This window comes from Hyaena hyaena, unplaced genomic scaffold (assembly GCF_003009895.1).
Source record: "Hyaena hyaena isolate Hyena2069 unplaced genomic scaffold, ASM300989v1 scaffold_1030, whole genome shotgun sequence".
Taxonomy (NCBI): Eukaryota; Metazoa; Chordata; class Mammalia; order Carnivora; family Hyaenidae; genus Hyaena; species Hyaena hyaena.
The window spans coordinates 614,000-636,597 of NW_024081660.1; the positions used below are offsets into that span (position 1 = coordinate 614,000).

The 22,598-nt window shown below is 46.6% G+C and overlaps 1 protein-coding gene across 1 annotated transcript; it reads left to right on the top strand.

The window, feature by feature from the left end:
- The first annotated feature begins 555 nt into the window (after positions 1-555).
- On the top strand, positions 556-9,581 carry LOC120223689 (mucin-12-like). The gene is made up of 11 exons (XM_039221915.1): positions 556-586; positions 991-1,092; positions 1,558-1,685; positions 2,020-2,084; positions 5,241-5,392; positions 5,705-5,779; positions 5,901-6,063; positions 6,774-6,935; positions 7,523-7,599; positions 9,255-9,343; positions 9,520-9,581. The coding sequence occupies exons 1-11, from the start codon at positions 556-558 to the stop codon at positions 9,559-9,561; spliced, it is 1,086 nt and encodes a 361-aa protein (XP_039077846.1). The 3' UTR covers positions 9,562-9,581.
- Positions 9,582-22,598: the final 13,017 nt, after the last annotated feature.

Genomic DNA, 22,598 nt, shown 5'->3' on the forward strand with positions numbered 1-22,598 from the left:
AACAGAACAGATTCATCTGATGCCCCCAATACCACTAAAGATCCTAGTGCATTGTCTTCATCAAGCCCCATCCATTCCTCTTCACTCCCAGCCTCTGAACAAATGCCCACCACCTTGGGTGAGAATTCCACTCTTTTCATCACCAGCAGTGAGTCTGCCATACCAACGATTTCTACTTCAATCCCCTCTGCCACAGAGAGTCCTGCATCCCCATCAGCTCTCACTTTCTCTTCTACAACTAGAGCCATCTCCAGACCAATAGCCACCACCCTCAGAAGAGGATCTACTATTTTCCAAAGCAGCACAGGGTCACCAAATGCAACAATATCATCTGACACCTCCCAAACCACAGCCTCTCATGCTGCTTCTTCAGCCTCAGCTATCCCTAGCTTGCCCTCAAGGCCAGTCTCTGACTCTTCTTCAGCCATTACAGCTTCCTCTGGTGTTTCTCCTCCTCTGTCCTCCACCTCACATGGCTCTACCCATGCTCCAGTCCCTGGGTTCAGTACCTCTTCAACTCTCCTTCCCCTGTTCACTAGCACACAAACAACTGTGATGACGACCCAGTCTTCAGCTATGACACCAAGTAAGTATTTTTTTTTGGTCACTCTGTGAATCATTCCTGTACATTTTCTCTCATCAACTAATCAGTTTTGACCTCTTTATGGTCTTGTTCCATCCTTCCTGGGACTTCCTGTTGTCATAGCATGTCATCCACAGGGATGGATGTTGTTTTTTCTTTTTTCTTTGCTTTTCTTTTCTTTCTTTTCTTTTCTTTTCTTTTCTTTGTAGGGCTCTTGCTTTCTTTGCTCATCTTTCACCTCTTGTTTCCATCTTCCCCATTGTCCCTCCTCATTGATCCCTTGGGACTTGAGGTGGTGGCAGAGGGTCTTATTCTCCTCTTTCAGTGCAATGCCTAAATAATGGGAGCTAGCATTTTTTGTCTCTTGGGCTTCCATGGTGACTTCTGTGAATTCTACACTTTCACAGGCCAGTGCCAGAATGGGACCATCTGGAATGGAAAGGAGTGTGTCTGTGCCCAAGGCTTCTTTGGTTACCAGTGCAAGTCACTTGTGGACTCCTTCCTCTTAGGTAATGAACTTTTATGAGACCTTCAGATTGTCTCCATACTCCTTAACCACTTAAATAGGAGGGCAACACTGAAAGGATTATCTGCTGCCACTACCTCATTGTGCAGGTAGAGGAGAAAATATGACCTTTGACTAGGCCCAAATGTAGGTAGAACATGAGCCTTCTGACTCCTCCTCCTGGGCTCTTTTCACTGGCTCATCCGCACCTCTCATCAGGATGTTTCTACCACAACACTTTATGGAGCCCTCCACTTAGATCTTTCTGGGTCATGATCCTGGCCACTAGCTCCTTGTGGTGTTCAGAGACAAGGGTCAAAAGTTTCAGTGACTCCTACTTGCCTCTTGAATTTCCATCCACTCTCCTACCCACTTTCTCTGCCTCCATGAGACCAGCAGGAGGAGATTAATTCCAGAAGACATTACTGAGAGGTTGCTGTTTCATGCATAATGCGATCTGTTCCCACAGAAATCCCAGAAAAAATCAATGCCACTTTAGGTGTGACAGTGAAAGTGACTAACTGGAATTTCACAAAAGATCTGAATAACATATCTTCCCCAGAATACTGGAATTTCACTCAACTCTTCAAGAGTCAGGTAAGAGTAGGGAAATCTCAGATTCCCCAAAATGGATGTCCAATGTCACTGGGGATACAGGGGTTCATTCTGACTGACTTTGGAGCTTATCAGCTCATAGATCCCTTCAGTTTCCCAAGTCCTGAGAGGGGGTCCTCTGAGAGCCCCTTCCTTGAGTACCACCTCACTCACATCCTGGAGAAGGGAGCATCCTTATCCCTTCCCTTCCTTCTTTCCTATGGGCTAATACATGGGTTATTGTGGGAAGGGGGCCCTGGGGCTGCCTTTGAGACAGAGGAAAAGGGCTTCTGCATGCCCCAGGCATGTATGAACTCAGCTGCCTCATTTCTTTCAGATGGATAAAGTTTACATGGGCAAAGACTTTCCCCAGTACAGAGGCGTGATCATTAGGAGACTGTTGTGAGTATGTGAGGGGTGCATGAAGCCCCTTCTCTCTGCTCTCTTGCCTTTTCTTGTCTTGAAGAACCAGAGGGCCCCCAGCACACAGGCAACACCAGAAGGCTCTGAGCCATTAATTTATTCGTTCATGCTTCATTCATCCTTCATTTATTCTACAAACTTGTATTGAAAGCCTACCCTGTGCTAGGCAGGGAATACAGTGGTCCTGGTCTTCATGGAGCAAAAAACACAACAAAATGGCTGTGCAATCTGGTTAGAGTTAACAGTAAGAGACACACAGGGTGCAATGGGAAAGGTTTTGAATGCAAACTGGGTGAAGTGGAGGGAAATCTTTTTGGAATAAGTGACAGCTAAGATGAGGCTTAAGGCATGAAGAGGAATGTGCCAGGTAAAGGGAATTGATGATGAGGAAACCAGAGGTGAGAGAGAGAGAGGGGAGATTCCAGGAACATAAAGAATAGTTGCTGCTTCTCTTTACAATAGCTAAAACATGGAAAGAGCCTAAGTGTTCATCAACAGATGAATGGATCAAGAAGATGTGGTTTATCTATACCATGGAATACTACATGGCAATGAGAAACAATGAAATCTGGCTATGTGTAGCAACATGGATGGACCTTGAGGGTGTTATGCTGAGCGAAATAAGTCAGGCAGGAAGGACAAATATCATATGTTTGCACATATAGGAGGATTAGGAGGAACTTGACGGAGGAACAAGGGGGAGAAGAAGGGCGGAAATGGTGGGGGAAAGGGAGAGAGGCAAACCATGAGAGACTCTTGAATGCTGACAAAAACTGAGGACTGATGGATGTGGGGGGGAGGGGTGATGGGTATGGAGGAGGGCACTTGTGGGGATGAGCACTGAGTGTTATGTGGAAACTAATTTGACAATAAACTATTTGTAAAAAAAAAGAAAAAGAAAAAGAAAAGCATGATGCCAAAAAAAAAAAAAAGAATAGTTGCTGCTTGAGGGCAAAAGGGTCATGGTGGGAGAGGAGGTGAAAAAATGACCCATACTAAGTTACCTAGTCTTTAAGTATCAGCAGTTTTGGCCCAGGTGGGAAAATATCTGATTGGCACTACAGACAGCTCAGTTTGACTGCAGGACTGAGAATGAGTGGATAGGGGATGGAAATTATAGTGGCCTGAGCCAGAGAGGGATGATAATGCAAAAGAAAAATAGTCCAGCATGAAAGATCTTTAAGAAGCAGGACTAGCAGATCATGAGGACTTGATGGGTGCTTGAAGAGAAGGAGGAATGACACCAGATTTCTGGGCTGCTGGGAAATGTGGAGTGCCCTTTGATAAGGTGAGGAAGGTAAGGAGTAGGAGGATGGGGAAGAAGATGAAGAGTAGGCTGTGTGGAGTCTCAAGTGCCTGGGACACAGCCACATTGAGTAAGGAAACAATGTGTGGTGGTCTGTAGCGGAGACACTGGTGTTGGTTTCCCTGGAAGAAATCGCTGGAATCCCTGGAAGTAGGGATGACCTGGAAATGGTCACAGCCCAGGTGTGAACATTTCCCAGGAAAGAAGCATGGGAAGCACCAGCATCTAAGGAATAGACAGGAGAAGCAGAGCCCTCAAAGGAAAGTGGAAAGAAAGTGAGAAGGGAGCGTGGAAGGTGTCTTGTCCCAGCAAGGAAAGAGGGAGATCCATACTGTCAAATGCCCATGGGGTTCCATGACTCAGCATCCTCTACCCCACCTTGACCCCCCCCTGCCAGTACAAGTGCTTCTTTCCATCTCCATTTTGGCACAAGGTTTTCTTGTTTTAAGTAATCGTGGGTCCTGCTCCAGACTGCTCTGTCACATGTCTGTGACTGGTGACAAACCTTGTCTCAAGATCTCTCAGTGACCCATTGGCCATCTAATAAGGAGCTTCTGGGTTGGAATCTTATATTTCTAAAGTGACCTCATGTTTCTTCATTCCCCAAAGCATGCTTTTTTGGTTTCCAAAATAAAATCCAACAGCCTCCATTTAAAATTTTTTTAATTTAAAATATTTTTTATTGTGGTGAAATATCCATAACATACAGTTTGCCATTAACCATTATATTAATCATTTTAAGTGTATGGTTTAGTGTCATTAAGTACATTCACAATTTTGTGCAACCAACATCATGGTCCATCTCCAGAACTTTTCCCTTTATTTTATTTTATTTTATTTTTTAAGTTTATTTATTTATTTTGAGGAGGGGGCAGAGAAAGAGAGAGAGAAAGAGAGAGAGAGAGAGAGAGAGAGAGAGAGAATCCCAAGTTAGCTCTGCGCTATCAGCTCGGGGCTCCATCCCACAAACCAAACCATGAGATCATGACCTGGGCCAAAGTCAAGAGCCAGAGGTCCAACCGACTGAGCCATTTACGCACCCAACTCTGTACCTTTTAAACAATAACTCTCAATTCTCCCTCATCCCACCTCAGGCAACCCCCATTCTACTTTCTGTCTCTATGAATTGGATTACTCTAAGGACTTCATATTAGTACTTATGTAAATACTCATATGGTATTTGTCCTTTTGTGACTGGCTATTTCACTTAGCATAATGTCCTCAAGGTTCATCCACGTTGTAGCAGGTGTCAAAATTTTCTTCTTTTGTAAGATTGAATAACATTTCATTTTACTGTGTACCACATTTTGTTTATCCATTCATCCATCAATGGACACTTACTTAGGCTGCTTCTTTTTAGCTCTTGTGAATAATGCTGCTACAACCATGGATGTATGAATGTATCTTCAAATCCTTGCTTTCAATTTTTTGGGATGAATACCCAGAAGTGGAATTGCTGGGTCATATGGTAATTATATTTTTAATTTTTTGAGGAGCTGCCATACTGTTTTCCACAATGGCTGCACCATTTGACCAACAGCACACAAGGGTTCAATTCCACCATGTTTTCACCCAAGAGCTTCCATTTTTAAGAATGAATTTCACCCAATGGCATTTATTGTGACCACTAATATTTTGGGATCTTAGATCATTTTCCTCTGCAGCTTCCCTCTAGGACGTTAACTGTTGGAGGGAAGAGTCTCTAGTCTGTCCTGCCTCTGGGTCACATAGCTAATTGTTTTTCATCACCCCTCTGGCTTCGTGGGCCCCACTTTCTGGGAGGGTGGGTGACACAGGATGACTGATGAATCACCAACTCCTGGTTCTAGAAATGGCAGTGTCGTGGTGGAACATGACGTCACTATGGAGGCAAACTACACTTCTGAGTTTGACAAACTGTTTGCAAACCTCTCTAAAATCATAAAGATCAAGATTGTGAATGAGACCAAAAGGCTATCTGGTGACTCTGAAGAGTGCAGAGGTAGGTCCTCCTAAAACCCCTTGATGTTGGTGGGGAAAGGATAAGGAGGTCCCAGATTCCTCTCACTCCATATCTCTTCTCCTTTCTGGAACTCCAGAGACCTCCCTATAGGGATCCAGAAACCAGGCCCCATTTCCTCAGACTCTGAAGTGCCCCTGACAGGTGCTTCCAGTCTGGGGCTCAGATTGTTACCAGCCCAAATGTCTCCATCTGAACCTGTTTAGGGACCCAGCTGCATCTAGAGATAGGCCTCGACCCTAGTAGGGTAGAGGGCAGTGTTTCTGTTTTGTTCTTTCCCACCATGCTTGGCAGCATCCTCACAACTGTGCTTCAATGGGGAAGCCACCATCGTGAGTGAGAAAGTGACGTTGGGCTTTGACCTGAAGGGTAAGCATTGCTGCAGAGCGGTAGGTGTTGGGGGGGTGCGGACAGAGTGTGGGCAGTAAATGCGAGGGCTGGTGGCACTTTAACCAGACTGTCCACTCTTCCCTCCACCCCACCCACCCAGAACAATGCACTCAGAAGGCTGCGAAGGACTATGTTCAGTTCTACTTCGTGGATGAGCTGGATGGAAAGCTGGCCTGTGTGACCAAATGCACCTCGGGGACGAAGTTGCAACTGAACTGTAATAAGGGCCAATGCCAGCTGCAGCAAAGTGGTCCCCGCTGCCTGTGAGTGTCCAGCTCCTCTAGGGCCAGTGCCCAATCTCTCTAATGCTAGGATGACACCCTCCACCATAGTCACGGGGCAGGAACAGGATAGGGGAGGACAAAGAGGGAGTTGGGGACAGTTCACAAAACACGTCCTTCCCCACCGATCCCTCTTCCTTCTACCCAGATGTCCCTTCACTGCCCACCCAGAGGGGAGGTGTAGGTTATAGATATTGGCATTCTAGGATTGAGCAAGCCCACTCCTGGGAATGTTCTAGTCACCATTTCCCAAATCTATATCTATAGATTTCTAGCTCTATCTTTCATTTTCTCTTCAATATCCCAACCACAATACCATTATATCACCTTTAGCTATGTACAGCTGTGGCATTAAGTTCATAAAGAGCTAAGAGCATAAATTAAAGCATAAAATATAAAAATGGTAACAGGCCAGTCAAGGTGCCAGCTAGAGCTTAGATGGGTGGACATCATGTGTCTGGGACAAGGCATCCAAAACTCAGATTCTGAATCCTGTTCTGCAGTACTGAATCCTTACCTCCTCTCTGACCCTTAGTCTTAGGGAGACTCCTAACCTGAGTCCCTCCTAACCAGTGCCTGCCCTTCCTTGGAGGGAGAGCTGGCTTCCTGTGCTTTGGCATTGATTTTTTTCTTTTGCGAGACTGGGTATGAGGAATGTTGGTGGACTGGCCTGAGCTTGCATATGTCCCCAGATGCCCAACCTCGGACACGCACTGGTACTGGGGAGAGACCTGTGCTTTGAGCACAAGCAAGAGCCTGGTGTACGGGAGTGTGGGGGCCTTAGCAGCACTGCTGGTGGTCGTGGTGGTGGTCCTGACCGTCTTCCTTGGCCGATCCCAGAGAAAACTGCACAGGTGAGCTTATGGAGCCAGGCCCAGGGAAAGGGGGCCACAAGATCCCAAGGTTCTCCTCCATCCCCTCAGCATTTGGAAACCTGTTGGGGACCCAGCCCCACTCAGCTCTGATTAATGGCACATGGCAGCCCGCTGATCTGATCTGACCTGTTTGGCAGAGAGATGCGACCAAACACTGTGTCCTGAAATTGTATTATGTAATGACATTACCTCATGTTATCACTTTGGCTGCCACAGAGCACCACTGGGAATGAGCTGTCCAGCATTGTTTTCCCAGCTGTAAAATGGGGAGAAATCTACCTGAGAAAGTCGGGGAACAATGGGGCACAGCACCTCCAGCAGCCAGAGGGAGTGCTCTGACTCTGGTCCAGTGCTCCCTTCCCACAGATAATGGAACTCCCTTGGAGGGGAGGAGGGAGAGGGGCGGGCCATAGTGACATTTTGTTCTGCCACCGCTCTGGGGGCAGACCCCTCCCCGACCCAGGGCATGGCTGTGACAGTCCTTTCCAGAAGCCGAAGGTCAGGGTCCTTTAGGCTCTCTCCTCCACCTCCCTGCCACCAGCTGCTCAGGGCTTTTCTGTTGGCAGGCAAGAATACAATTTGTCTCGAGAGTGGCAAGGAGAAGATCTTCCTGGCAGTTTTCAGAACACAGGCATCTGGGAAGGTACGTCTCGCCAGAGGCAAGGGTGGAGGCAAAGCTGGTGGGTGGAGAAAGGCGGAGAAGGCACCGCAGCCAGACACTGTGTGGCTGTGGGGGCTGTGTGGGTCCTGCCAGCTGGTTTTTTATGTGCTGCGCCCCTGGGCTCAGCCAGCTTCTCTGCAGCCTCCTGACCCTGAAGCCCCCATGTGGTCCTTGCCAACCCTTGTCTTTTCTCCACTCCTCCCATGCCCACCCTTTCCCTCCCCAATGCCTTTGCAAGTACTGCACCATTGTCTGGAAGTTTCCCCTCATTGGGGGCTCTGTCAGTCCCAATCCCACTCTGTCTCCAAGATCTGCTTCAAACGCTGCCCCTCCATGGAGCTTCCCATGTGTTCTGTCTCTTCTGATTCCCAGCTGCCATGGAAAACCACCATGTCCCATGGTGCACGGAGATGAAGGCTTTCTATCCATCACCATCCCTGCCCCTGGGCAAGTCCTGCTCTCCCAGTTACTCCTGACAAACACCGTGGAGGAGCTACAGGTGTAGCAGAGAGCCGTATCCTGTCCCCAGATACCACCCCTTGTGAGAGCCTCAGATGTACTCACAGTTAGTGAGAGGACAGGACCGTATCCAGGGATCCAGGGGCACAGAAATCTGCCTGGCCTAGCCAGGGCAGGGCAGGATAGGAAAAGACTGCAGAGGGGCCGTCATCTGAGCCAGTCGGCAGGCTGCGGCGGCAGTGCTGCGTACTGGTGCATAAGCCCTGTGCTTCCTGTTTCCAGGAACACTGATCCCAGTGAAGTCATGGATATCTCTGTGGGCGGTGATGGAGGGACCCACTGGAGGGGCTTTAAAGGAGGGGCATCAGACATGCATTTCAAGCAGCTCACTCAGGGGGACTTGATGGGGGTATCCCTAAAGTGGGGAGACCAAGGAGATGGCTCTGCTGTAATGCAGGTGAAGGATGATGAGGCTGAGTGGAGATGGGGGTGGTGGTGGTGGTAGTGGAAGGAGTAGATAGCAGAAGTAATTTAGATGCCAGTGAGCTGGGCCAGGATTGTTGCTCACAGGCTGGAGAAGGAGGAAGGCTCAGATGGGGGCATGGGCACTTCCTGCTTGGGGGAGAGGCAGCAGGTGGGGATACATTGAGTATGGGGGCTTGTGGATAGGGGTACAAGAGGCATCACCAGCTCTGGTCTATATGAAGCTTGGGGAGAGGTCTCAGCCAGTGGGTGGCTGGGAGGCATCAGGAAAATGCAGGTGTGGAAGAGAGCAGGGTGAGGGGCAGGGTCACCAGGATGACCTCAAAGGAGGCAGAGAGAAGAAATGGTTGTGGAAGTGCCTGGAGAGCCTGGAGCCTATGGCTTGGAGGCCGAGGAGTGGGGGATGTGCAGCACTGGGAAAATGGTGGCTGAAAACACATCCACTTCAAGAGAAGATTTCAGGCACTGCTGGTTTCTGCCTGCTGTGGTTCTTGTGGCTGTGATGCAGTGTGTGCTGGTGACCCTTGAGCAGTGACTTCGTCTTGTTCCACCCTCACCCAGGTCACCCTTGAGCCAGCCTGTGGCCATGACTTTTGACCCCCAGGCATGACAGGGGGCTGTGTTTCTCTTCTGTCTTCCTGTCACACAGGGCCAGCCCCTCAAACTCTCTCTCAGCCCTGCCCCTCTTTCTGCAGATGAGAATCTGAAGGAGGACAGATTTGCCCTTGAAAACCTCTACAGCCACTTCCAGCCCTCCCTGGAGAACGTTGACCCTACTGCAGAGGTGATTCAGGGGCCCGTCCCCAGCTAGGAGCTGTTTCCTTCCCCGGAGCCTTGCCACCCACCACCCTGGGGCTGCCTGGGTAGGGTGGGCACCCTTGATCTAGAGGCAGGTAATTTCTGCTGGATATGGCAACTGCTGAAGGTCCCCGGGCCTCACCACCTATTTCCCACCACCAGCTCCAAATCCAGAGGCCAAAGGTCGTGACAACTACTCAGTGAGAGAGACAAAAGCTCCCACCACACATCCAGATTTGGACAAGACAGTGGAAGACAGAAAGCCCACAAAAGAGCTTCTCCCCACCTCACCCGTTGGTCAAAAAGAAACTGACATCAGAGCCTGAGGTGGTAGGCTCAGAGCTGGTGGAATAGAAAGGAACATGCTATGAGCCCCCCTCTGCTTCCTCACCTTCAATCCAGGAGACCAAGGGCTGCCCAGACACCCTGACATCTTTGCTTTCTCCATTGACTCCCCACTCTGGAATTTTCCTCCCAATAAAAGAGCTAGGCTTAAAGTAGAGAGCTGTGAGTGGTTTCTTTCCCTCCCTTGCAGGGGCCTGGAGCTCCAAGGAGCCCTTCTTGGAGAGAGCACTCCTCCCAGGATTAGGTGCCACATCTGGACATGGGACATCCAACACTCTCAGTCCCTTCCTGTGACCACATGTAGAACATGGATAATGGAGCCCCTTGCCTGATGTAGGCCAGGGCAGGATCAGGCCTACCTCTGCCTGAGGTCACTGTGGCAGACGAGCCTAGGGTCAGACCTTGGAGGCCTTAGGCCCAGGGAGTGATGAGTGGGTGCACACAAAAGGCAAAGGAGTGAGGTTTTGGCTCTGTTGACCTTGGGGTAGGGCAAGGTCACTCTGGATGGCCATGGAAGCTTGTCCTCACCTGCGAGCTCACAGATAGATCTCGGGGCCCACAGATCTGAGAATGCAGCCATCCTGGAGCTAGGCACTGGCCTAGGTGTGGTCATGACTTGCATCCCATGTCGTGGGGGCTCTCCAGGGCCAGTAATGAGAGCTCGAGAAGAGAGGGGGAATCTTCTTACCTGGGTGCTGGAGGAGAGTAATGGGTTCCCCCTCTCCTCTTAGGCTCAGGCCCAGCCTCTTCTCCAGGGGTGCGAACCTCCCTACAGGGGTCTTCTTGGTTCTCCCAGGCTACTTCAGGGCCCCGTGTGCTGCTCTTCTACCGGAGTGACAAATCTGATTGCCCATGTGCCCACATGCTGCCTGGCGAGGGAGGGGTTCCCCTCCCTCTGCCCTTTGGCCTGAAATAAAATCCGCACCCGTCAGGATAGAAGCTCACAAAGTGACTCAGGTAGGCTGGCCCCAGTTTTCCAGTGTCTCAGGGATCAAAGGACTCTGGGGCTCATTTATTACTGGGATTCCTTGGCTGACACTCATTTTGTGCATTCCTGAGAGGGTGAATGGCAGGTGCGCTGCCCTCCGAGCTCCAATGTCAAGACTGGTGACCACTTTGCTCTGTCTGCTCCCTCTTGTCCTTCAGCTCCTGTCTTGCCGTGCTGCTTCTGGTCAGGGTGAGTGAACCTCCACCTCGCCTCTTCTCCTGGGTCTGCCCAGGCCCAAGGGAGGGCTGCTTCCTGGAGGGCACAAGTCGGGGTATTCTCTGCCTGAGCTCATCTCAAGTCCCTTATCTTCTCCTTTTCTCCCCAACTACATTTGGGAGAAGATCCAGGGCTTTGGGGTGCATCCAAGTTAGTCTTTCTGAGCTTGCTTCCTCTCCAGAAAGAGGATAAGATCTTGGACTTGTCAGGGTTGGAGGATTAGACCAAATACTCCCCCCCCCCAGTCCCTGGCATATAGCAGATGCTCAACCAATGTTAGGGTCTATCCTTACCCTGTGGATGCGGCCCCTCCAACCCCTGGTCACCTCCCCCCAAACGTCCAGGGCTTCCTTTTATAACAGAGACAAAAGCTTGAAGTCTTTGCTCTGACTCTTGTTCTGGCCATTTCTGTTTCACACCACCCCTGTTTTGTGCCCTGAAAATGTTCCAGAGATGTCAGATGTCCCAGAACCAGTAAAGGGGCCACTGCTATAGCCAAATAGGCACAAGATGGGGTTTTGGGAGCCCCAGATTCTAAAAAGTAGTGAAACAACTGTACACCATGGGGAAGCTCAGTTCATCTCTCGCCTCAGTGTCTTCCCCTATAAGACAAGGGTTGGGCCCACTAGGGGTTCCATTGCCATGGGGACTGGGCTCAGGTTGGCAGAGGATGACAGGGATTCCTGGTCAGACCTTTCAGGGGTTCCCTTTGTCACTCGCCTGTCTCCAGAGAGAGAGGGAAGGGAAAAGGTAGAAACAAAACTGTAGTCCTATATTCTCACACCTTTGAGACATGCTCTTGGGATGGCCTGGGTGGGGTAGGAAGGGGTCTTGGAAGCAAAAGGAGTGGGCTTGTGCTGGTCCCTGTAGATGTCATTCATGCTGTCATGTCCTGGACTATGTCTTGCTCTGAGCTCAAAACACCAGGAGCAGTGGGGGCAGTCCCACCAGACCCAGACCTTGGGCAACTCTTCTCCAAAGAGGAAATGGGGTGGGGGTGAGGAAGAAAGTAACTGAGGAAGAAGGTAATCCTGAGGCCTGGGACACCCTTGGCCCAAACCCACCCAAAGTAGCCAGGGCCTTGTCTGGCGGCCTACCTGAGGGATGATTTGCAAATGAAGAGGATGGAGGGAGGCAGGGGGACCACAGTCTGAGACAGGTTGGGGGAGTGGCTTGGCTTGGTCTAAAGGGCTGTCACTGACCTGAACCCTGAAATCACTTGGTATGGACTCCCAATATGATGACACCCAGAACTGCCACCTTATTAGTACTGAAAATGACACCCTTTTCCCAGGCACTGTCTATGATGTCCAGATTCTTAATGACTTACCTTTAATAGTCAAATTTTAGGCACCATGATGGGCTTTAGTTGGGGAAGATGTTTCCAGCTCCTTCTCATTCCTCCGCTCCTCTGCACTCCCCTTTCTGCTCTCTGTTCCTTCTTTCTGGCACCTCCCTTCTCCCTCTCTCTCCCTCTCTCCCCCTTCTTCTTTTCCTCCTCCCCCCAACCCATGGCTTCTCTCACATTCTGTACCCCATGGATCATTGCATCTCTCGTGCCAGCCTCCTCTCTCAGTGAAATGGAGCCTTGAAGACTCTGGGAGTCTGTGGTGCCCTCTCTGGGCCTGGCATTAGCTGGTCTGTAGAGCCCTGACCAGCCTTGAATGGCCTCTGACTATCCCATGTGTCCTTTCTGGGGACCCAGAGCCACATGCCTTCTCAGGCAACTGGGCTGGGGATGCCTGAGTGGGGCGTGGGCCTTGAGGAAGAACCTGGTAGCCTTCACCTGGCTCTTCCCTGCAGGCACCCTCTCTCCTGGCCACTAGGTCCCTCCTTACAGCACGCCCTGATTATATTGCTTGTCAACAAAACACAATGTCCTGGGCTCTGTCCAGCCTTGACAATTGCCTCTTACCCCCCATGTCCAGCACAGATGTTTCCAAGACCTGTAAATTCAGTCATCTCCTTCTGTCCTCTCCTCTCCTTCCCCTCCCCTTGCTGAGTGCTTTCGCCCACCCATGTCCTCACCACCCGCCTACTGTCATCCTCCTCCTGAAGAAGTCACTCCAGTGACTCCCTCCCCCTTGCCTCCATCAACAAGGTCCTTCTCCTCTGAGTAGACTTCCCAGGGGTCACCACTGACTTCTTTCTCCTTGAACCCACTGCTACAACCACAGGTGAACAGTTTCCCTTCCAGGGCCACCATAACAAATTAGCACAACCCGAGTAGCTTAGAACAACAGAATTTCTTGTGTTATAATGACATATAGTGACACTAAGGTGTCAGCAGGGCCATGCTCCCTCTGAAGGTGGTGGGGAAGGAAAGATCTGTTCCAGGCCTCTCCCCTGGCATCTGGTAGCTGCTGGCAATCGACATTCCTTGGCTTGCAGGGATGTCACCCTGATTTCTGCCCTCATCTTTCCCTGAGGGTTCTCCATGTGCCCACATCTCTGTGTTCAAACTTCCCTCTTTTTATTGTTTCTCATTGCCATGTAGTATTCCATGGTATAGATAAACCACATTTTCTTGATCCATTCATCTGTTGATGGACACTTAGGCTCTTTCCATGTTTTAGCTATTGTGGAGACTACATGGCAATGAGAAACAATGAAATCTGGCCATGTGTAGCAACATGGACCTTGAGGGTGTTATGCTGAGTGAAATAAGTCAGGCAGAGAAGGACAAATATCATATGTTTGCACGTATAGGAGGATTAGGAGGAACTTGACGGAGGAACAAGGGGGAGAAGAAGGGCGGAAATGGTGGGGGAAAGGGAGAGAGGCAAACCATGAGAGACTCTTGAATGCTGACAAAAACTGAGGACTGATGGATGTGGGGGGGAGGGGGGGATGGGCATGGAGGAGGGCACTTGTGGGGATGAGCACTGGGTGTTATGTGGAAACTAATTTGACAATAAACTATTTGTAAAAAAAAAAAAAAAAGAAACTAATTTGACAATAAACTATTTGTAAAAAAAAAAAAAAAACAAAAACTTCCCTCTTTTAAAAAAAAGTTTATCAGGTTCTGCACAGTCAGCATAGAGCCTGATGCAGGGCTTGAACTCATGAACTGTGAGATCATGACCTGAGCTGAAACCAAGAGTGTAGTGTTTAACCGACTGAGGCCAGGGTTTAATCCAGCCCGTTTAACCCAGGGGCCTCCAAACCTCCCTTCTTTACAAAAAAGAATGTTAATGCTTATTTATTTTTGAGAGAGAGAGAGAGAAAGCGAGCGAGTGAGCACAAGCAGGGGAGGGGCAGAGAGAGAGAGAGAGAGGAGGGAGACACAGAATCCAAAATAGGCTCCAGGCTTCAAGCTGTCAGCACAGAGCCTGACGCGGGGCTCAAACTCACAAATGGTGAGATCATGACCTGAGTTGAAGTCGGCTGCTTAACCGACTGAGTCACCTAGGTGCCCCCAAACTTCCCTTCTTATGACGACACCAGTCATATTGGATCAGGGCCCACTCCACTCCAGTGTGAGCTCATTTTAACAAATGATATCTGCAACAATCCTATTTCCAGGTGTCACATTCTGTGGGACTAGGGGTTAGGACTTCACCATATGAATCTGGGGAGGAGGACACAATCCAGCCCCTAACAGAGGCCCCAGAGGAGTTAAAGCACAGAAGTAACCCGACATGTGTGTTATGAAGGGATCCCTCCAGCTGTAACATATAGGACTGATTGGTGGGGAGGCCCAGGAGGGGAGCAGGGAGATGGGGGAGGCCCAAGGCAGTAACCCCAGGTGAGAGTCAACAGCAGCACTGACCCAGTGCTTTCAGGAGCCATGGAAAGAAGTGGACATGTCTGGGATACACTCTGCAGGAAGTGACAGCAGTCCTGGCTGATGCCGTGGATGAGCGAGAGGGAAAGAGAATTGGGATGGTCTGGGCTTCAGCAATTGGCAGAAGGCTGCTTTGTCAGTGGGGTCTAGCAAAGAAATCAGGAGTTCTGTTTTGGACAAGTCTGGGATGTCTATTTAACATCACATGAAGATATCAAGTCGAAATGGGACTCAGCCTGCCTTTGAGATGAGCTGAAGCAAGTGATACCCATGGGAGTTGTCAGAGTACAGGCCGTATGAAAGCTGTGAGCTCACTCTGGAAAGGAGAGCAGGCAGAGAAATAAGGAGAACTCAGGGCACAGCACAGGGCACACCCATCTCCTGCAGGGGAGGACTAGAAGAAATGGCCGAAGTGCAGGGGGAAATCAGAGTAAATAACTCAGATGTCAGGGGAAGACCGTCTTTCAAGAAAGAGAGTATGTGCACACGAAGTAAAAATCCAAAACTACAAGAGAGGCACTACAGTTAACCCATTACATGGCTCTAACCCATCAGTTTAGCAGTTGGGGCTGCTGTAATGAAGTACTGCAGACAGGGTGACTGAAAACAGAAACTTCTTGTTTCACAGTTCTGGGGACCAGAAGTCTGAAATCAAGATGTCAGCAGGGCCATGTTCTGTGTGATGGCTCTGGGGAGCATCCTTCCTCACCTCTTCTACCTTCTGGTGGTTGCCGGCCATGCTTGGAGTTCTGTGGCCAGTCCCCTGGACATCTCCACCCTGTGTGTCTTCACATTGTCTTCCCTCTCTGTGTGTCAGTCTGCCTCTGGGTCCCAAATTTCCCTCTTTCTCTCTTCCTCTCTCTCTTTCTCTCTCTCTATCTTTCTTTCTTTCTTTCTTTCTTTCTTTCTTTCTTTCTTTCTTTCTTTCTTTCTTTCTTTCTTTCTTTCTTTCTTCTCCTCCTCCTCCTCCTCCTCCTTCTTCTTCGTTTTTTTTTTCTTTTCCCATTTCATCCATTCCTCCATCCACCTTCCCTCTGGTAACCATCAGTTTCTTCTTTCTAGTTAAAAGTCTGTTTCTTGCTTTGTCTCTCTCTCTTCTCCCTTTGTTTGTTTTGTTTCTTAAATTCCGCATACAAGTGAAATCATATGGTATTTGTCTTTCTCTGACTGACTTATTTCGCTTGACACGGTACCTTCTAGATCCATCCAGATCACTGCAAAGGGCAAGATTTTTTTAAAATCACATCTTCTTTGTCCATTCACCTGTTGATGGACATTTGGGGTACTTCCATTGTATGGCTATTGTAAATAATGCTGCTATAAACATGGGCGTGGATGTGTCCCTTTGAATTAGTGTTTTTGTAAGTTTAGAGTAAGTACCCAGCAGTGCAATTGCTGGATTGTAGGGTAGTTTTATTTTTAAACTTTTGAGGAGCCTCCATACTGCCTTCCACAATGATTGCACCAGTTTGCATTCCCACCAACAGTGCAAGAGCGTTCCTTTTTCTCCACATCTTTGCTAATACTTGTCATCTGTGAAGAGTGAAAGTTTGACCTTCTCCTGGACAATTTGGATGTCTTTTATTTCTTTGTGTTGTCTGATTGCTGAGGCTAAGACTTCCAGTACTATGTTGAGTAACAGTGGTGAGAGCGGGCATCCCTGTATTGTTCCTGACCTTAGAGGGAAAGCTCTCAGTTTTTCCCCATTGAGGATGATATTGGCATTGGGTCTTTCATATATGGCTTTTATGATCTGGAGGCCTGATCCTTCTATCCCTACTTTCTTAAGGGTTTTTATCAAGAAAGAATGCTGTATTTTGTCAAATGCTTTCTCTGAATCTATTGAGAGGATCATGTGGTTCTTTTCTTTCTTTTATTGATGTAATGAATCCCATTGATTGTTTTGTGGATATTGAACCAGCCCTGCATCCCAGGTATAAATTCCACTTGATCGTGGTGAATACTTATTTTGATGTATTGTTGGATCCTATTGGCTAATATCTTGTTGAGAATTTTGGCATCCATATTCATCAAGGAGATTAGTCTAAGGTCTCTTTTTTAGTGGGGTCTTTGTCTGGATTTGGAATCAAGGTAATACTGGCTTCATAGAAAGAGTTTGGAAGTTTTCCTTCCATTTATATTTTTTGGAACAGCTTCAAGAGAGTAGGTGTTAACTCTTCCTTAAATGTTTGGTAAATTCCCCTGGAAAGCCATCTGGCCCTGTACTCTGGTGGTTTTGGGTTTTTTTTTTGTTTTGTTTTTTGTTGCTTTTGGAGATTTTTTATTTATTTACTGGTATGGGTCTGTTCAAATTTTCTATTTCTTCCTGTTTCAATGTTGGTAGTTTATATGTTTCTAGAAATTTGCCCATTTCTTCCAGATTGCCCATTTTATTGGTGTATAATATTATAATGCTCATAATATTCTCTTATTATTGTTTGTATTTCTGCTGTGTTGGTTGTGCTCTCTCCTCTTGCACTCTTGATTTTATTTATTTGCGTCCTTTCCTTTTCCTTTTTTTTTTTTCAAATATTTTTGTTTATTTCTAGGAGAGACAGAGAGAGACAGCACGAGCAGGGGAGGGTCAGAGAGAGAAGGAGACACAGAGTCCGAAATAGGCTCCAGGCTCTGAGCTGGCAGTCAGCACAGAGCCCGACGCGGGACTCGAAACCACGAACCGCGAGATCATGATCTAAGCGAAAGTCGGACGCTTAACCGACTAAGCCACCCAGGCGCCCCAGTCCTTTCCTTTTTCTTTTTCATCAAACTGGCTCGTGGTCTATAAATTATGTTAAAGTTCCAGCTGCTGATTTCATCGATCTGTTCTACTGTTTGTTTGTTTGTTTCTGCTCTAATCTTTATTATTTCCTGTCTTCTGTTGGTTTTGGGATTTATATGGTGTTCTTTTTCCAGCTCTTTGAGGTGTAAGGTTAGGTTGTGTATCTGAGACCTTTCTTCCTTCTTTACGAAGGCCTGGATTGCTATATACTTCCCTTTTATGACTGCCTTTGCTGTGTCCCAGAGGTTTTGGGTTGTGGTGTTATAATTTTCATTGGGTTCCATGTATTTTTTAATTTCCTCTTTAACTTTTTGGTTAGCCCATTCGTTCTTTAGTAGGGTGTTTTTAGTCTCCAAGTATTTGTTTTCTTTGCAATTTTTTTTCTTGTGGTTTATTCGAGTTTCATAGCGTTGTAGTATGAAAATATGCACGGTATGATTTCGATCTTTTTGTACTTGTTGAGGGCTGATTTGTGTCCCAGTATGTGGTCTGTTTTGGAGATTGTTCCTTGTGCACTGGAGAAGAATGTATATTCCACTGCTTTAGGATGACATGTTCTGAATATATCTGTTAAGTACATCTGGTCCAGTGTGTCATTCAGAGCCATGGTTTCCTTGTTGATTTTGTTTAGATGATCTTCCCATTGCTGTAAGTGCGGTGTTGAAGTCCCCTACTATTAAGGTATTATTATCAATGAGTTCCTTTATGCTTGTGATTAATTAATTTATATATTTTGGTGCTCTCACATTTGGAGCATAAATGTTTACAATTCTTATGTCTTAGTGTATAGATCCCTTAGTTATGATATAAAGCACTTCTTCATCTCTTGTTACAGTTTTTATTTATTATTATTATTTTTTTTACAAATAGTTTATTGTCAAGTTGGTTTCCATATAACACCCAGTACTCATTCCCACAAGTGCCCTCTTCCATGCCCATCATCCCCCTTCCCCTCCCCCCACCCCCATCAGCCCTCTGTTTGTTCTCAACGTTCAAGAGTCTCTCATGGTTTGCTTCCTTCCCTCTCCCCCACTGTTTTTCTCCTTCTTCTCCCCCACAGTCCTCCGTTAAGTTCCTCCTAATCCTCCTATATGTGCAAACATATGGTACAGTTTCTATTTTAAAGACTATATTGTCTGATATAAGTATGGCTACTCTGGCTTTCTTTTGGCAACCATTAGCATGATAGATGGTTTTCTATCCCTTTACTTTCAATATGAAGGTGTCTTTGGGTCTAAAGTGTGTCTCTTGTAAACAGCATACAGATGGGTCTTGTTTTCTTATCCATTCTGTTACCCTATGACTTTTGATTGGAGCATTTAGTCCAATGACATTTAGAGTGAGTACTGAAAGATATGAGTTTATTGCCATTATGTTTCTTGTAGAATTAGAGTTTCTGGTGGTGTTCTCTGGTCCTTCCTATTCATTGTTGCTTTGGTCTTTCTCTTTTTTTTTTTTCTCATCTTTTCTCTCCATAGAGAGTCCCCCTTAAAATTTCTTGCAGGACTGGTTTACTGGTCACGAACTCCTTTAACTTTTGTTTGTCTGGAAAACATTTTATCTCTCCTTCTATTTTGAATGACAGCCTTGCTGGATAAAGAATTCTTGGCTGCATATTTTTTCTGATTCAGCACATTGAATATATCCTGCCACTCCTTTCTGGCCTGCCAAGTTTCTGTAGAAGAAACTTGGTCTGCTGCAAACCTGATACATCTTCCTTCGTAGGTTAAGGATTTTCTCCCCTTGTTGCTTTCAAGATTCTTTCCTTGCCTGAGTATTTTGTGAATTTGACCATAATATGCCTTGTTGATAGTTGATTTTTGTTGAAACCTGTGGGAGTTCTCTGTGCTTCCTCGATTTGATGTCTGTGTCTTTCCCCAGGTTAAGAAAGTTTTCCACTATGATTTGCTCACATAGCCCTTCTCTCTTCATCTTCTTGGACCCCTATGAATCTGATGTTGTTCCTTTTTAATAACTGATTGATTTCTCTTATTCTTTTTTTTTAATTTTTAAAATGTTTTTTATTTATTTCTGAGAGAGAGAGAGAGAGAGACAACACGAGCAGGGTAGGGTCAGAGAGAGAGGGAGACACAGAATCTGAAACAGGCTCTAGGCTCTGAGCTAGCTGTCAGCACAGAGCCTGATGTGGGGCTCAAACCCATGAACCGTGAGATCATGACCTGAGCCGAAGTCGGACACCTAACCAACCGAGCCACCCAGGTGCCCCTGATTTCTCTTATTCTTAAATCATGCTCTTTTGGGGGCGCCTGGGTGGCTTAGTCAGTTAAGCGTCCGACTTTCGCTTAGGTCATGATCTCGCGGTTTGTGGGTTCGAGCCCCGCGTCGGGCTCTGTGCTGACTGCCGGCTCAGAGCCTGGAGCCTGTTTCGGTCTGTGACTCCCTCTCTCTCTGACCCTCCCCTGCTCACGCTGTCTCTCTCTCTCTCTCCTAGAAATAAATAAAACATTAAAAAAATTAAATCATGCTCTTTTGTTTTACTCTTCCTCGTTTTTTCTGCTTCATTATTCTCCATAGGTTTGTCCTCTATACTGCTGATTTGCTGCTCTGCCTCACCCATCCTTGCCACCGTGGCATCCATTCGAGATTGAAGTTCAGTTATAGCATTTTTTATCTCATCCTGACTAGCTTTTACTTCTTTTATCTCCATAGAGAGGGATTTTAATCTAGTTTCGACACCAGCTAGTATTTTTATCATGATGATTCTATATTCTGATTCAGGCATCTTGCTTGTATCTGTGTTGGTTAAGTCCCTGGCTAACATTTCTTCCTACTCTTTCTTTTGGGGTGATTTCCTTCATTTCATCATTTTGGAGGAAGAAAAGGAATTAATAAGGCAAAAAAATTTTAATTAAAAAATTGAAAACAACTCATACAAAGAAAAATCAAATAAATGATGCTAGATCCTAGGTGTGCTTGGTCTGGTTATCAAAATGAACTTGATTGATTGGAGAAAAAAATGGGAAATTTAAAATTAAAAAATTAAAAGCAACACATCCACACATACAAAATCAAATAAATGATGCTAGATCCTAAGTGTGGTTATTGAAAGGATCTTGATCGAATGGAGAAAATAGGGGGAAAATTAAAATTAAGAAATTAAAAACAACACACACACATAATTAAATAAATGACGCTAGATCCTAGGTGTGTTTGGTCTGGTTATTGGAAAAAAGCTTCATTGATTAGAGAAAAAAGGGAAAATTTTTAAAATTAAAATTAAAAACAATACTCATGTACACACAAAATCAAATAACTGATGCTGGATCCTAAGAGTGTTTCGGTCTGGTTATTGAAAGGAACTTGACTGATTACAGAAAAAAGGGAAAAAGGAGAAAAAAGGAAAAAAGAAAACATGGAGGAGCGTACTTGTGGGGATGAGCACTAGGTGATATATGGAAACCAACTTGACAATAAACTATTAAAAAAAAGAAACAAAACAAAACAAAATGTTTTAAAATTTGAGAAAATGAATACAATGAAATAGAAAAACTTGAACTGATGAAAGTAAAATAGAATTTGAAAAATTTACAAAAAAAGTAAAATATTCAGTTGAAAAAATAAAGGAAAATATTTTTAATAAAAATTGAAAATAAAAATAAAAATTTTAATTATCTTTGTATTCAAGTAAAAGAAAAGAAATGAAAAAGAAAGAAAAGAAAGAAAACAGAAAATTTAATAGATGGGCCAGTGAACAGACTGAAATACTATTGATATTACATTGCTTTCCCCTAGAAGTCAAATTATGAAGCACTTTATAGTCCATAAACTAAGCAGGTGGAGAGATTATTGGCGTTCCTGAAGAGCGAGGTTGGCCCAGGTGGGCAGGGCTTAGTGTAATGGCTCTGTTCTCCACTAGATGGCGCTGCTTAGCCTACTGGGGTGGATTGTTGTGGCACCTGTAGGCGTGTATGCGCATGCTCCGGTGGAGTGAAAATGGCCTCTCCCAGGTATCCAGTGTAGTGTCAGAACTATGCTCCCCCCCACCAGGAAATGGGCAACAGTCCTTTGTCTTTGGTTTATGTCTGTAACCATGTTGTCAGGTTGCCAGGTGGCACTTCGCTCCTGAGTTTTATCTGAGATGCGTCTGTATTTCCTGACCCTGTTACTTCTGAGGGACTGAGGCTTTGACCTGCTCAGATTGTCTGGGGGAGGGTCTCACCGAGCAATGGCTCCTACCGGCCATACCCAGGAATGCTACCGAGACCTTACTGCTGCCAATGTCCAGAAACTTGAGGCTGGGTGCCAGCCTGCCTCAGAAAAAGTTCACATGAGCGTGTAGCGGCAGCATTTCCAGGATTATGGGAAATCTCACGTGGCTTGAGGACCTTACATACCCACTCTTCTCCTAGGAATTCACTGTTCCCACCAGAGCACCATTAGGTATTTGAGCTGCGGAGTTTCAGACTCTCTGCTCCCACTGTTTATAGAGTCTTAATAGAATTTAAACCCTCCCCTTTCTCCCTTTTTAATTCAGTCCCTGTGGCTGTTTCCACCTTTCCCTGACTTTCTCTCCAGCTGCTTCTGTGGGGGGTAATTTTCTTGTACTCTTTCCCCATCTCTGTCCTCTCTCTGCAAGCAAAAACACATACATACCCTCTGCATTTCCTCTCTCCCCCAGTTCACCCCTCCATGCCACATACCTGCTGAGTTCTCTGGTTCAGGTTGTGCAGATTGTTGTGTTAATCCTCAAATCAGTTTTCTAGGTGTGCAGGATGGTTTAGCGTTGATCTGGCTGTATTAGATGTATGTGAGACAGAAAAAAGACTTCCATGGTGTTCCACCATCTTGACTCCTTCCCCCACGACTACTTTTTAGAAAGGACACACTGGAGGGGTGCCTGGGTGCCTAAGTCGCTTGAGCATCCAACTTTGCCTCAGGTCATGCTCTTGTGGTTTGTGGGTTTGAACCCTGTGGCGGGCTCTGTGCTGACAGCTCAGAGCCTGGAGCCTGCTTCAGAGCCTGTCTCCCTCTCTCTATGCTCCTCCCCTGCTCACACCCTCTCTCTCTCTCAAGAACAAATAAAGATACAAAAAGTTTTTAATAAAAGGAAAGTACACACTGGTAAATTGTTAAGATAATGGCTTTGTCTGAACACTGTTAGTCTT